Below are 14,837 nucleotides of genomic sequence, written 5' to 3' on the forward strand. Positions count from 1 at the left end.
CTCTTCCTTCTGTTTCTCTCCAAAGCTGTAAATTCAGCGACTGGGCAGTGATGAGAACAGGAAGGTGAGGCTGTTTGCCATCCAAGGTGCACATGCTCTATGCACAGGGCCCTCTCTACAATTTCTGCATAATTCCAAATCACTCTTCTTTACAGGCAGCATCAAACACTTCAGTGCCTTGCAGTAGGTGAAGACACCTCGGTGTCTGAATCTTAGGAACAATGAACACTCATGAACAGTGCAGCAAGAGGGGTAACGTGGATTTGTGCATCTGTAGCTGGTTCCATCTGAACAGCTCGGAGCACTTCAGGACTGAAGTCCCTCCTGTGCTGCTACCACAAGGTGTACACGCCATTTAAGCTGCTAGAGCAGCATTTGGCATGGCAGCCACCTGCCAGGCAGTCGTGTGTACAGATCGATTGTCCCTTCCACAGATGTGTGAGGACTGAGCTGTAACGCTGGAGGATGCTGCAGCACGAGGATGCCAGGGACTGAAGAGAGGCTGGCAATTTGGGTTATGCCCAACAGGAGGAAAGTAATGGACTTCATGCAGAACTGAGCAGGAACCCTTGAAAGGTATCAGCAGTGTCTGCAGGTGGGCAACTAAAACACCTGAGTAACTTTTCTGGAGTCTTAGCTGGCTTTTGTCCAAGGCTCGTCAAGCAAGGTTGTTCATAAGCAAAGATGCTGTTTGTCTAGACATGCTGCCGTCATGCTCCAGCACCTTATTAAGCTCGGAGCTGTAGGAACAGGAGCAGGCTTTGTCCCAAGAACCATACAATGCAGTATCAGTCAGAGTAGGTGGAGACAGACAAGGTAACAGAGCCTGATGGGCTTCAGCACATCAACTGCTTAAGCCTCTTGGCGCCTCTTGAACTGTCAGACTCCCTGCTCTGTGCTTCACTCATTGACCTAACTCAATTTTTAGGAGTTCAGAAAAGAGCTTAAAAAAATTAAGAGAAATTTCTTGCCTATATCTCTTGAGCCCTTTCAGCTAGTTAATTGGCATCAGCATCTTATTCATCTAGAGCTAATGTTATCGAGGCCTGGCTGAATTATTGATGGAGCTTGGCTGGAGCAAGAGAGACTGCTGAGGTAGGAATGACAATCCATCTCTCATCAGAGAGCAGCAGCCTCAATAAGCAAACAGTCAAAAGAAGCAATAACAACTGCCACCAAGTTCAGGGAGAGGCCAGTGCCTCTGATAAAATGGTGGGGGAAGAGGAGGGAAAAGAGTAGACAAAAGCATGAAGCAGCAGCTCAGTCTAGACAAAGTCAGATGAAATGTCACTAAAAAGTAAGATGAGAATTTTAACTAAGCTAAATGCTGAGAAGTCTCGGTGAAGTTCTCTCGTGGTCGTGTATAGGGTGGAATTAAATGCTTTTAAAACATGCAGAAGGTGGGGAATGAGAGCCAGGGGACCTCAATTATAGCACAGCAATGTGTGAAGCAGATGAAGGCCGGGGGGTCATTAGGAACACTTAGGGATCTCGGTGGCAGCCTCTCAAGGATGCCAGCTCCGTGTGGGGTGGGACCCGTGGAGGGGGCTACCCTCTCCTTGGTACTGAACGGCTGCTGCAGCCCACAGCTGGGCATGGCCAAGAGGGAATTTGCTTCAGAAGGCTAATTCTGCAAGCCAGGAACAAGGGCGAGATGATGTGTACGATGACCTTGCGTGTGCTTCAGCTGCAGGGGAGGAATAACCAGAACCTCACCCTCCAGCGTGCGTGAATTCCCGTGTAAAGCTCTCCCTGCCAAGCAGTCCCTTCTGGGTGCTGGCAGCCTCCCAGTGCCGTGTTCACGTCAGTGGCCTGCCCTTTGTGATCGAATTCCCACGGGGTACAGAGCACGTGCAATCCTCCGGGAATCCCTTGCCACCGATGGGATGAGGCTGGTGTAACAGAGGTCTGTTTGTGTGTCAGGAGGCAGTAACCCCAAGCATCCTCAGCCTGCTTAACAGCCCGAAATCCCTCCTACTTGGAGCCAGGCCAGACGTTCTCAGTGGGAAACAGAGGTATTTTGAAATAGGTGCCTCATAGCAAGTAGTTGCTTTATTGAGGAGGATTTTTTTAAGTGGAAAAAACTGAAATGTTTAACTTTGCATATTGAAATAAAAGGTTCAGAGCCTACCACTGAAGCCTTGCGCTCGCTCTCCCTTCTTCATCCTGCAGGCCCCTTGGGGTTGACGGACAGAGAAGGCAGCACAACTTCCCCAGCTCTACCTCCCCAGAGAGCCGTAACACACTTGTAGCCGTGTGTGCTCTGACAGCAGCGTCCCTGCGGTATTCCCCTCCTCCTCCCTGCACCTGCTCTGCAGCTCTTATCAGAGATGAGCGGGAGCTGTGGGCTCCAGCCCACGCTCAGGCAGTCTCTTCCTTGGGTTTGTTAGATTAGAGCCGATGAAAGCCGTGGCTGGAACAGCCACCTGAATGCTTCTCCGAGTCCTCTGGGGAGTGCGATGCAAGGGAATGCTGCAGGCCTGGCCTGATAAATGAGCTGTGATTTCAGGCCCATGAACAAATTGGTTTCCCCTTCCAGGATGGCTTGCCACTGTCAGCTGCCTATTGCTTTATTTATTGCATTGCCCTTTGCAACCAGGGCCTCTTGAGGGTGGAGAGGAAGACTTCCAGTGACAGGAAAGCAGAAGCATTTCAGCCCTTCTTGAGCTGCAATTGAGTGCCTCACCTTGGGGAACCAGACGTTGTTCTGGGAGCCTGATGCAATTCTCCTACGTGCCTCACAAAGACCCGATGGTCTGAATTCAGACCAGGCAACAAACGGGCAGAAGACAGCAAATATCCAAGCCATAGAGAAAAACAACTGAGAAGTTATCTCAGTCCTTAATGTGGCATTTGGTGCCATACCTGGTGTTTGCTTTTGTGTTCCAGCAGTGCCCAGTCTTCACTGCTGTACAGACACACTGACGAGAGGGCAAGGACCTCCCTCCTCAAAGACAAAACCTCTCCTATTGCGTATTACTTGTTCACCCTTTATCACAAGAAGCTTGTTGTTGTCCCAAATGGTGGTGTAGGCTTACCCTGCTGTACTCCTGAACCCGCTCTGCATTAGTGCTGAAGCCACCCTTACTGTGAGCCAAAGTCCTTGGTGTCCACCCAGGCCTTTTCAAGTTAGTCTGTGCTGAGCTTCCACCTGGAGCATCCCCACCTAGCAGGCTCCCCTGGACATGTTCACAGGCATGCTGACTTCAGATAGATCTGTCCTCACTGTAAAGTGGTAGAAACACACGGAAGCCATGCACAACTCCAAACAGAAGAGAGCATCGAGGAAGAAGACTTCTAAAGGGGTGAGTCAGGTAAATGAGATAGAGAAAGTGGTAAGAGGAAATTAGGGGAGGACCTTAAATTTCCCTGTGCAGTGACAAGTGTTTACAGGTTGGAGAAGAGAAATTTGCTACCCGAAAGGTCCACCAGCCAGTGTGGTAGGGAATAGGGAACAGTAAGCATAAAGAGTAATCCTGGTGCTATGTGTTGATGTGTTTCCAGTTACTAAAAAGAACAAGTTGTATCGCTAGGGAGTTATTCTGCTTCCTTTGGAAAGGAGGTGGTGCTATAGCCTGTGACCGGGACAGGGTCAGCAGTGAAAGTAATGGAACCAGCAGGGGCTCTGCAAAGGGGCCGGAGGACCAGGGCTTGAGGAAGACCAACTAAGGTAGGGGAAGCAGCAGAGATGTGAGGCAAGGGAAGGACACTAGGGGAGACAGAAGAATCTGTAAAAAAAAAAAAAGTAAAAAATAAAAAATAAAAAATTATCTGAGACTGAAAGATGCTGTAGCAGGGCAGCTGAGAGAACTTGTTTGGATTTAGAGATCCAGTCCCACTTGTGGACACTGAGGTCTGAGTGCTCTGATGTGTGCCTACCCCCCTGCTCCCAGCTGGGAGGAGACCCCAGCCTTACCCAGGCTAGACGTGCAGCTTTTGGTTGCATTGTGCAGGTCAGCAGAGCCACAGGTTTGGTGCTGGTGTGTCTGGGCAGAAAGTCGCTCCAAAGCCACCCCCCAAGAGACAGCAATTATTTTATTATTGCCCTTTAATCCCAGGGCAGCCCTGCTGCAGGCTGCTCGCTGTTTACATCTCTGCGGACCTTCCCAGAAGCGATCTGCTCTGCCTTGCACATCATCCCTTTTTTAGAAGAAGAACATTGTCATACTTGTGACCCCATTCACTCAATGAAGCATTACAGAAAACAGCCCATTCTGAAGGCAAAGCTGCACACAAAACCATATTTATTAGAACAAGCAGTTTGGTTAGACCAGATGGCCCCCAGCATGGAGACCTGGTTGCACTGCTTCTGCTGTCTGTCTAGCTTTTGGGCTAATCAGCCCATGAGATTTAGTCCTGACTTGTAAGCAACGGTACAGAATTCACCTGCCTGCCTGTCAGCGCAGGCACATCTCACACAGGTACATGCCCTTTGTTCCTCTTGAGCAACCAAGTGTGCTTTCTCCATTTGCTCTTCTCCTCCTGCTTTTACCTCTCCCGGAGCAAATCGGCTGTGGGTCATTTAGCAAGTCCCTGTGATTTGCTTACTTGCTGGAGCCTGCTATTTCGCTGCTCTCTGTCTCGAGCCCCAGACAGGCTGGGAAGTGTTTGACAGAATCCATTATGAAGGGGTAATACAGCAATTCTGATAAACTAGCAAGATCAGTTTAAAAAGAAATGGGTAATGTTCCATCTGAAACTGACGCATGGAAGTTTGCTCTCACAAGGAGGGATGAGAAGCAATGGGGTTACAAAGTTCTCAGAAAGATCCATTTCTGGGTTTAATTCAATTGCTGGATTGTCACTTTTCCCCACAAGTCTGCATCACTTAAATTTTTTTCTTCATAACTTTCAGTGAGGGAATTCGGGATTTCTCTGAAAAAATGTATGGAAGAGATGGCATCTTTACTCTCAAGAGCATCCAGAGTGGTGTAACTGGCATTAGGAGCTGGATTATTTGCAGGCAGAGATTCATCGTGCTGCTTCCATGATCTGTGACACTGGTAAGCAGTGGAAGTGGGGCACAGGTTTTTCCTGCCTTCTGTTCTTAGTTCTACCATGGCATCCCTTTGGCCACGTCACCTCACTGTGTTTTTTTATGTGCTAAATTAGTATAACCATTTACCTTTTGACTGTTGGGGATAGTTGTTAAGGTCAGAAAGGGGACTTGCCACGAGGTGAGTGCTGCTGGGTTAGCTGTGAGTTGGGATCCTTAGCTCTGTCTGCACCTCACAGAAAGGAGGCAGCAGATGCCATCCCCACATGACAGGGGCAATGGAAAGCAGGCAGCAGTGCTTAAAAGCACCTGTGGGCCCACAAACCAATCTCTCAGGTGTGACAGCATTTGTGCTAAGGGAGAGACATTCCTAAGTCCTGCTAACCAGAGACCAGAAATGGCCAGAACACGTACCAAGCAGCCTGCAGTCAGTGTCAGCACATCACAAGCTTTTTTCTGAAGTCTCATTGAATAGAGCAGCTTCAGCTTTGACCAGCCTTTCAGTCCTTTGTTTTCCCTATAATACAATTAAATCCAGCGTCTCCAACTTGGGATTCGCTGTGTTGACCTATACTTTTGGGATTGGTTCAAGACACATTGAAACAACACTAGAAACAAAAAAAAACAATAAGCACCAACTGGCTTCCAGGTAGCCTGAAGTACATTTACAAGATATTAAATATTACTGTGTAGCTGCAACCTGTGTCCCCGTGTTACCAATAACGGGGAAGCCAGGCATAATAGTGTTCCACTGTGAGATGCGTTGCTGGATGCAGAGATCTAGGTCCAAAAACCCCTCAAGGCCAGAGCTGTTTGGACATCGAGGGCTGAGGGTCCAAGTCTGTATCTATACTGGTGGCCAGGAGTTTTGCCTCTTCCCTCTGAATCATCCAGCATTGGCCAGAGGTTTGTGCAAGCTGGTGGCCTATTCTAGCCAACATTATGTTCCCAAGCGGAATTCAGCTAACTAGGGGAGGCACAGATAGTGCCTACAATTTGTGGGGGTGAAGAAACAGCATGTTACTGGAGAGTCCCAAACCTTTGCTTCCTCAGTGTCTACAGGTCTGGCACATGGAAAGCCCAGAGGCACTGAAGTATCCCACTCAAGCAGCCAAGTGTTAACAACCTCTCCAAAGTCTAATTTGCCTTTGATATAGACTTAATTGTTTGCGTCACCCACTGGGCTAGGGGGAGGGCTATAAAAGGGGCTGCAGCCATTGTCTGAGGCAGAAGAGAGCCCAGAAACAGCTCCCTCTCCCAGTCTTCCTAATTCAGCACGGTAGTCACAGCCTGTACATCATGCAGCTGGTGGCCAGCCTGGTGTCCGTTCTGCTGCTGGTGTGGAGCGTGAGAGCCACTGCACTGCCCGGAGAAGAGAGACTCGCATTACAGAACAGTAGGGTGAGTATAATGCACCCTGTGCAGGAGGCTGGGTGGGATGGGAGCATGCAGAAGCAAGCTGAAGCCAGGGGAGGGGTAAAAAGGGCAACTGGGCTTTACCTGATGTAAGCACTTCCACCTTTTTGTATTTCAAGGCACTACAGAGCTTCATGCACTGCTGAAGCAGGGGTTGTTACTACAGCTTACTAGCCAGTTTATTTAGGAAAGGTACCAGGGCAGACTTCAGAGATCTGTAAAAGTGAAGTCTAAACTAAGGAAAAACTGGCAAAGAGAACAGAGCAGAAAGGAGATGGAGAAGGAGAAAATAAGATTGCTGAAAGATCATGAGAGAATGAAGCGGAGTACTAGGGAGGGAGAGAAAAGATACATAATTGGTAAAATGATCAAGGGAGATGATATTTTAAATAGGACTCATGGGAAGGACAAATGTTTAAAAGATGGGTTCAGTAGGAAAGTAACAGAGGAATAATAAATGAAGTAATTATATCAGAATAAAATTGCTTTTTCCAGAGTAGTATTCACAATGGGAGTTATACCGACATAGTTCTGCTAGAATAATTACACTCTGAACCAGCACAGCTCTGTGCAGTGGCAGAACTTATTATAGCAATATAATTATCCTACCAACTGGCAAAACTCTAATGTTATAATAGCTACAGCACTATAATAACTTTGTTTTGCTGGACTATTTCCCTAAGAGGCCAAAGGGGTAGGAAACAATAGCATATCGTTATCACAAGCGAGTGCTCTGTGCTGCTTGCCCTTGCCCCGCAGTTTTCTCACCTGCTTGTTCCTTGCCATCCCTGAGGTTCCTCTGAGCTGTGTTCAGTCGCACTCTGCCGCTCCAGTTCACAGCTGTATCTGTAATACTGCTGTATTTTCAGTCCTCAATAGGAGCTACCCTGACAAGTGAAGGATCCCAATGTTGGTTTCAAAGGCACTAACTTCTCCTTTGTGTGTAACCATATCATTCTTTCTGTCTTAGCGCTGGCTCCAGCTCATGCATCAGTGTCTTGCTGCTTTAGGAGTGGTCTCACATCCCATTAACAACAAAACTGGCTGTAAGAAAGAAACATACAGGGTGAGGTGCTAGGGATAGCTTTCTGCTAGAGATCAGGGCTTCTGCAGCTGGCTGGGATTAACCCTTCTGGGGATAACTGTAAACTTTCAGCTGTACATTCTTACAGCAATGAATCCAGTGCTTAAAAAGTGAACTCTATCTGGAGGAAATGCTAGCTGCCAGGAAAAAAAGAAACAAGTTATATAGAACAAATCGGTAAGTAAGGCTCTGATAAAAAATGTATTCAAGTGTAATGACTCTGTCTTCTACAAGATTTCTTACAAAATAATGACTTCAGTATCTATCAAAATAGATATAATGATTCTCTTTAGAGCATTCTGCAAACTGATAAAAAAATCTTAAATACCATTGAAGCAATGTCTACAGTCACCACTGCAGACTGTAACTCAAACAAATGGTTTAAGTATGAAGAATATCAGAATTCTATGTATAAACTACCATGAAATGCATAACAGTGCAAAAGAAAGATCTGTACGTTCTGATGTGCTGGTGGAAGCAGTACAGGGAATTGAGTGCGTAGCTACCCAAAGGTGTGCCATAACCCATCAGTGCTAAGGTCTCCAGCTGCTTCCAAAGAGTCTTCATCTCATGCAACTCAAGAAAAGCAAAAAAACAGAAAGGATGTTAGCAATGGATTGGTGTGGGGAAGAGCTGTCTCATTTCACTAACAGCCACAGCCGATCATGCATAAGGAATATCCTCTAACAGCCGGCTGAGCTCTGCCACCCCTGAGTCTGAAGCAGCTAGTTCATCTCCTGAGAGTTTTAGTATAGCTACTTCATTTCTCTTCACTAAGGAGCTGAATCTTTAGCAGATGGCTTTTAACGTCACAGGGCTCGTCTGTGGCTCTACTTGGAGCAGGTTATTTCAAAATATAGCACTTACAGCTAGGAAAGCAGCTTATGAGGAAGACATGACCCAGGAGACACATTTAGCCGAGTTCCCATGTCCCAGCCCACCTCCCTAAGGTTCAAGACATTTCTGTACTTTCAGCGCAGGACTAGGAACCCAGGATGGGCACAGACTGGCTTTTATCTTTTCTGCTGCTACAAACATAACATCTAATTTCTCTTTGTGTGGAAACAAGTTTAGTAATTAGTGCTAAGAAAATGCTTCAAAAATATCCGTAAACATTCTGTGAAGGAAACTCAATACAATTGCCTCTGCCTGTGTTTGTCCACCTTATAAGCTCACCAAATGGTCCTTAGCAAATGCTGGTGCCAACAGAGAGCGTGGTTAGAGAGTACCTGACCCTCCCCTGTGTTACATTGAATTCTCAGCATTTTGTGGTGGGTTGTGGTCCCCAATGTGCTCAATTTAACACTGCTCAGTATTCTGTGCCTCTTCCCTGACCTTCCCAGAATGGATGCTGGACAGTCAGGACAGTGAAGGGAGCCTGGGCTTACTAGGAGAGAAGGCAGCTTGGCATTCACTGGAATTTAATTAGCACAGGCAGCAAGGGACTTTACAGCTAATTTGTGCCTATTTGTTAGCAGCTCCTTTCCAGTTACATCAACGTACATACGCCTTCCCTGGGTGAACTCTGCAAATTACCTGGGGGGTGTCTGTGCAAGGGCTGGGACCTCTGTCACCTTCCCCTCCTCTCTGCCCACAGGAGCAGACCAAACTGCGGAAAGATGCCATACTGAAGATGCTGGCGGGGCTGCTGGAGAGCGTGGACGTGGCCTCCCCGGACCTTGAAGAAGAGGGCAAGCTGGAGGAGGAGCGGGCAACGCTGGGGCGACTGGCCCAGCTCTCGCAGCGGGACCGCAAGGCCCCCTGTAAAAACTTCTTCTGGAAAACCTTCACCTCCTGCTAGTGCCACCCTGCCTGGCCCCGCTGGGCTCCCTGCCCACCTGTGAACACCCATCCCATCCCCCGAGCTCCCTTCCTTTACTCCTGCACCCCTGAGAATAAAGCATGGCGCCTCGGGGACTCGTGTCTGCCTCTCTGCGCCCTGCTGGGGCTGGGGGGGCCATAGGAGGAGGCCGCCATTTTGGGAGGTGGCCGTGTGGGGAGGCGGCCATTTTGAAAGGGGGCTTCACAGCCATGATGGGGCTCAGGGTGGGTGGTGGGGCCGAGGCTCTTTCTCTCCCCAGTCCTTAAGGCTCCCACAGCTGCTTCCTCATCCTCCGAGGGACCAGGTGTGTGTGTGCAGCCCTGCTGTGGTGGGGTAAGGCCCAGGAAGTGGCTTTGCCCTGGCAGTGCATGGGCAGCAGCAGTGTGGGAGATGACTGAGCCCTCTGAGGGAGTCCCCAGTCAGGAAAAGGTGCCACAGAGGTTGGTTTAAGCCTGGGTATGTAGGAGAGCAGCCCCCTTTTGCCCTTTTCTATACTGGCTGTAGTCGGGGGGGGGATGCTCCCATCTTCATGGTGGCAGGGGGATGTGGCAGAGGGGTGGCTGGGGCTGTGGGAGGAGGGCCTGGCCCTGGCCTGCCTTTGGTGTGTCACCAGGTTGTCTTGAGAGCAGCTCCCTGGTGCCCTTTGGCTGTAAGTGTGTCTGAAATGTTGGGCTCTGCATCTGAACTGGGCTGGAGTAATCCCATGAGCCAGGCTCGACTCTGGTTCTCTCACGGTTTCTTGGAGTCCTGTCACCTTGTCTTAAAAAAACTCACAAAACTCCACATTGCTGCTGCTCCTCTTCTTGGGTGCCCTTTGCTGTCTCCACAGCAGTAAGGAATGTGGCTTTGCTTCTTTTGGGTCACTGAGGAACTTGGTGAAGCTCCATTTTGGAATTGTACAGATTTTATAGGTAGATGTGTTTGAGGGATTTGTAGGAGGCGGCTGGGGTCCTGTTCTTGCATCTTTAGGTCTGATTTGCAGGAATACCTTGGGGCAGAGAGACACACGGCATTCAGTTGCTCCATTTGCTTAAATGCTTAGTAGTAGCAGTTTGTGTTGGGGTGCTGTGTTGTATTTCTGGAAATGGTCACACAAAGAAGACAAGTTGCTGAGCCTGCCTGCATAGCCTGACTGGCCACTGGTGAGAAGTAGAAGGCAATTATTTGTAGTGGCTTGGTTTTGAGCCTTTACATTCTGTTTTTGGAGGCTGGCGACCACGAGGTCTCCCATCTCCAAGCAGCGTTTTGGATTAATCAGCAGCCAGCCTGTTTTCTTCCAGCTGAAGTAACGCTTCAGACTCCCCCGCTCTCCCCGAATAATGAGTGATACAACCACTCCGGCACCCAGACGGCTGGCTTGCCTCTGCCACTTTGCTCTGTGTCAGGCTGCATTTTCACTGCCTCGTTTGCCATCGAAATTTCTGGCTGTGTCTCTCTGGCTTGCAGGAGGAGTTAGAGCCCTGTGGCTTGTTTTATTTTTCACTCCATAATGAAAAATAAGATCCTTGCTGGGGGAACTCAGTGACTCAGTGTATGGGTAATGGGATATGGAGCTTTCCAGCTGTGTTGCCTGGAGCACCCAGCTGGGATGCAGGAGACCTGGTTTTATGCCTTGCTTTGCTGCTAGCGTTCACATTTTATCATTACTCCCCTTTTAATACCTCAGTTTCCCTGTATTTACAATGGAGTGGTGATTTTCATCTCTCGGTATTATTTTTCTAAAGGTAGATGGATGAGAAGTTCCATGTAAGAGCCGTTATTGTTAAGACCTCTGTTGCAGCATGAGACCAAACAAGATACTGGTATCTTGGAATTATTCTAGTAGGAGTTGCCTTATTGTCTACTGCTAAATCTCATCTGTGATAATAATGCTGAAGACTATGTATGGTGAAAAGGAGAAACCCCACAGCCCATGGAGATAGGGATTACCCCTAACAGAAACGGCTAGTTCAGCAAACTGCACTCTGTATTATTTAGTGGTTCCTGGAGGAGAGAGTAGTGAGGCTATTCTTGAGGTTTGAAGTCAAGCTGGAAGTTGAACTCTTCTTTCATCCCCGCAGATGGTTCCTGCTAATGCAGGCAGAGGCACACTGGCTGAGCACCCAGCAGGAAGTCTGCACCACCAGTGCACGTGCTATGGACAGGGGCCAACACAGTTGAGCCAGCTTTTTTCATCAGTGCTGAAATCAGTGCTTGAGTTGGATGTGATTCTGCAGTTTCCTTGGTAAGTCGGTGTGCTGAGGCTGAAGTGATGCTAGATCCTGCCCAATGACAGCATCTAACATTAGGGGCTGTAGCGTGGTAAATCAGGTTCAGTGGGAGAGGCATAACTGAAGAGTTATAAATAATGTCATATATGGGTGTTTTATTATTTAAACGTTTCACTAAATAACTGTGGGTCTTATAATAGTATATGTCAAGTAGAAGGGACTGTGTTTTTTTTTATTTTGACTCAGTAGCCAACGTATTTTAAAATCACACCTCAGAATACTTGTGCGTGTGCACATGTATGAATGAGCAAATGAATAATGCCGATGCACTACCTCCAGATTAAGGAAAAAGAAAAGAACAAGTGAAAAAGACATGCTTTATTTTACTAGGAGGGAAGCTTTCAAAGTCAGTTGTATACATTGATCACCTAACTCAGTGCACGGTACGGTGGTAATCACTACACACACACACGCACACACCCCTCAAGCTATCTCATGCTTATGCATAAAGCTTCAAGCAAGTGAAGAAATTATTGCAGGGACAAGCTCAGCCGTGAAACTACAGTATATTCAGTAGCTAGACGTAACTCTGCATATTCTACCCTGTGATAAATATGAAGGAGACCAAGGTAGCTTGTTCCATGTTGAAAACAGAGTAAATCTCATGTACTCTGAGATCAAAATGTGTAGGTGGACAGATACCAGGGAGGAACTAGTCAGGTATTAATGTGATATTTAGTAGCTTCTCTGATGACTTGTTTGTATGTGCTTTTAATAGTAAAAATCACATTTTAATGTGTACTGTCAGATAAGCTAGTGGGGAATCAATACTTCACTGTTAATTTTCAGCCTGGGAAAAGGGAGGAAGTTTCAGTCTGACCAGACTTCACCAAGGTTCTGGCTGGCATCAGATAGCTTGCAAGTGGAATTAAATTTAGTGGGAACAGAAGTGTGCTGCATAGTCTGGTGGTTTTGTATCTGTCATTTTCAAAAAACGTGAGGCCTGTGAGGAGCCTTTAGTATCGGTAATAGTTACTGAAAGCTGAAGTTAAACCCAAAACTGCAGGAAGAATCTAGTATATGGTTGGCCAAGGTGTCTTAGATTATCTTCTTCAGCTCTGCTTAGAGGCATTAAATGTGGATTTGAAAAGTAGTGAGTCCACGTATTTTAAAAAATAAAAAATAAAACTCTGTTTTGAGCTTGATGGAATATAAAGGGTCAGATACAAGCACTGGGCAAACTGGGAAAAGATCAGCTGGGTTTGTACTAAAGGGGTGTCCTTTCACCACTAAGGTGAGTGGATTCTGGTGCAGCCCTTGGCCATGGAGAATGATCCAGTGGCTAACAGACTGACACGAGGGGTGTTTTTGACAATCTCCATCTGATAAGTTGATTTTTTAGATAGCAACAAACGACAATATTTCTGTGACACAGAAGCACTGCTGTTCTCGTCTTGGCACTCTGGGCTAGATTTGCCTCACGCCTTGGGCTTGGTGCTGGGAGATAATGATCCAAGAGACCGTGCTCTCTGCCGTGTTCCAGCCATGATGCCACACGTAGCTCTGCTTGTGGCTCTGCTGCCTGTCCTGCCACAACTCAACTTGTGTTGAGTAGAAGTGTAACCCAGGTCAAATAAGGCCTTTGTTCACCGCCTATTTGTTAGTCACTGTAAATAGTTTGTTCAGTGACCTTGTTCTGTAAGCTCTGAAAGCCTCTCTTACTTGTGAAGTGGGCTTTGAAGATTTAGCTTCTGTTACTTCTCTGAGCTCCTGTATTCACACAACCCTCAGCAGCAGGCTGTAGATGCATTTTATATTCCACAAAGACTGTTCAGCGATAGAAGCTGTTACCTTGACCGTTCAGAGTGCATGGAAGCTTTATGTAAGACACGCAGCATAGGAAATCCTGAGTACCAATTACCTCTCGGTAACTTGGGGGAATGTCCTACACAATGGATTTTTCCTGTCTATGCAGAGTTTGAGAGGGGGGATGTCAGGGAGCAGGTGGGAGCTGCCAGAGTGCTGCAGTATTTGTAGAACAGGTCAGAGGAACAGGCAGTGTTAGTGTATGGCGCGTGTTGGGGAAGCTGTAGTGTGAAGGTCTGAATGTTGCAAACACCAGAGACTGGGGATTGGAAGGTGTGCTCTGCTGTTCCAACAGAGATTGAAGAGATGTAACTTTTCAGAGATTCATAAGGAGGTACAGGCAAAGTCACCACTACGGCAGTGGTTATTTTATAGGGTGTTCTGCATATGGAGATGAAGAAGTACAGGTACATAAAAATCAGTCACCCAGAGACACACAGCAAACTGGAGCTTGTCAGCATCGGGGGGATGTTTCAGAATGAAGATTCTGACAGATCATTACTGCAGAATAGCTGTTCTGGTTAAAGATGTGTTATTTATCTCATAATAATTACCACATTCTTAAAGCAGGAAATATTTGGGAGTCAAAGGGCCTGTGCCACCTAAGTGAGACAGGAACTGATGGAGAACACCTCGAGTACTTGTGTGTAGATTTGGGCACCAAAATATAAGAAAGACATAAAACCAGGAGCTTTCCAAAGGAGGGCTACACAGATGATAGGGGTCTAGAGGGCAACACATCTGAGGAATGTCTGAGTCCCTTGGTTTGCTCAGCCCAGAGCAGAGCAGGCTGAGGGGAGGCCTCATGGCATCCTGCAGCTCCCTCACAAGGGGAGTGGAGGGGCAGGTGCTGAGCTCTGCTCTCTGGGGACAGCAACAGGACCCGAGGGGACAGCATGGAGCTGGGACAGGGGAGGGTCAGGCTGGAGGTTAGGGAAAGGGTCTGCACCCAGAGGTGTCGGGCACTGGGACAGGCTCTCCAGGGACATGGGCATGGCTCCGAGCCTGCCAGAGTTGAAGAAGCATTTGGACAATGCTCTCAGACACCGGGTCTGATTGTTGGGTGGTCCTGTGTGGAGCCAGGAGTTGGACTCAGTGATCCTTGTGGCTCCCTTCCAACTCAGGATATTCTGTGAACAGCACGCTGTTGTTAATCAGCTTGGGTGAATAAGCCTTTACATTAGGCTGGGAACACAACCAAAGACTCTAGAAGCTATCAGGCTGTAACCCAGACTACTGAGGAGCATTTGTGTGTCACACGAAGGGAGATCAGTTTAACTACCTGTCCTGAGCCTGTGAGCCCTCTTGTAGCAGGCATGTCTGGTCTGTGTATTTCTCTTTGCTGACTCCAGCACCTCTGGAGCTGACTGAGCTCTCATTCTTAGATTTGTATCTCATTTTGCAGCCTTGAGAGGGAGGTACTTAATGAAAATAAGCCAATAT

At 47.6% G+C, this 14,837-nt stretch overlaps 1 protein-coding gene across 1 annotated transcript; it reads left to right on the forward strand.

The window, feature by feature from the left end:
- Positions 1–6,295: 6,295 nt before the first annotated feature.
- On the forward strand, positions 6,296–9,297 carry LOC116497537 (somatostatin-2-like). Its single transcript, XM_032201328.1, has 2 exons — positions 6,296–6,397; positions 9,094–9,297. Exons 1-2 carry the CDS (start codon positions 6,296–6,298, stop codon positions 9,295–9,297), a joined length of 306 nt encoding a protein of 101 aa, XP_032057219.1.
- Positions 9,298–14,837: the final 5,540 nt, after the last annotated feature.

Source organism: Aythya fuligula, chromosome 21, assembly GCF_009819795.1.
Source record: "Aythya fuligula isolate bAytFul2 chromosome 21, bAytFul2.pri, whole genome shotgun sequence".
NCBI classification, from domain to species: Eukaryota; Metazoa; Chordata; class Aves; order Anseriformes; family Anatidae; genus Aythya; species Aythya fuligula.

Excerpts from the sequence above, each read along its gene's own strand:
- LOC116497537 (XM_032201328.1), top strand. The coding sequence starts at position 6,296 with ATGCAGCTGGTGGCCAGCCTGGTGTCCGTTCTGCTGCTGGTGTGGAGC. Across the intron at positions 6,398-9,093 it reads TCGCATTACAGAACAGTAGG|GAGCAGACCAAACTGCGGAA; the intron begins GTGAGTATAATG and ends CTCTGCCCACAG.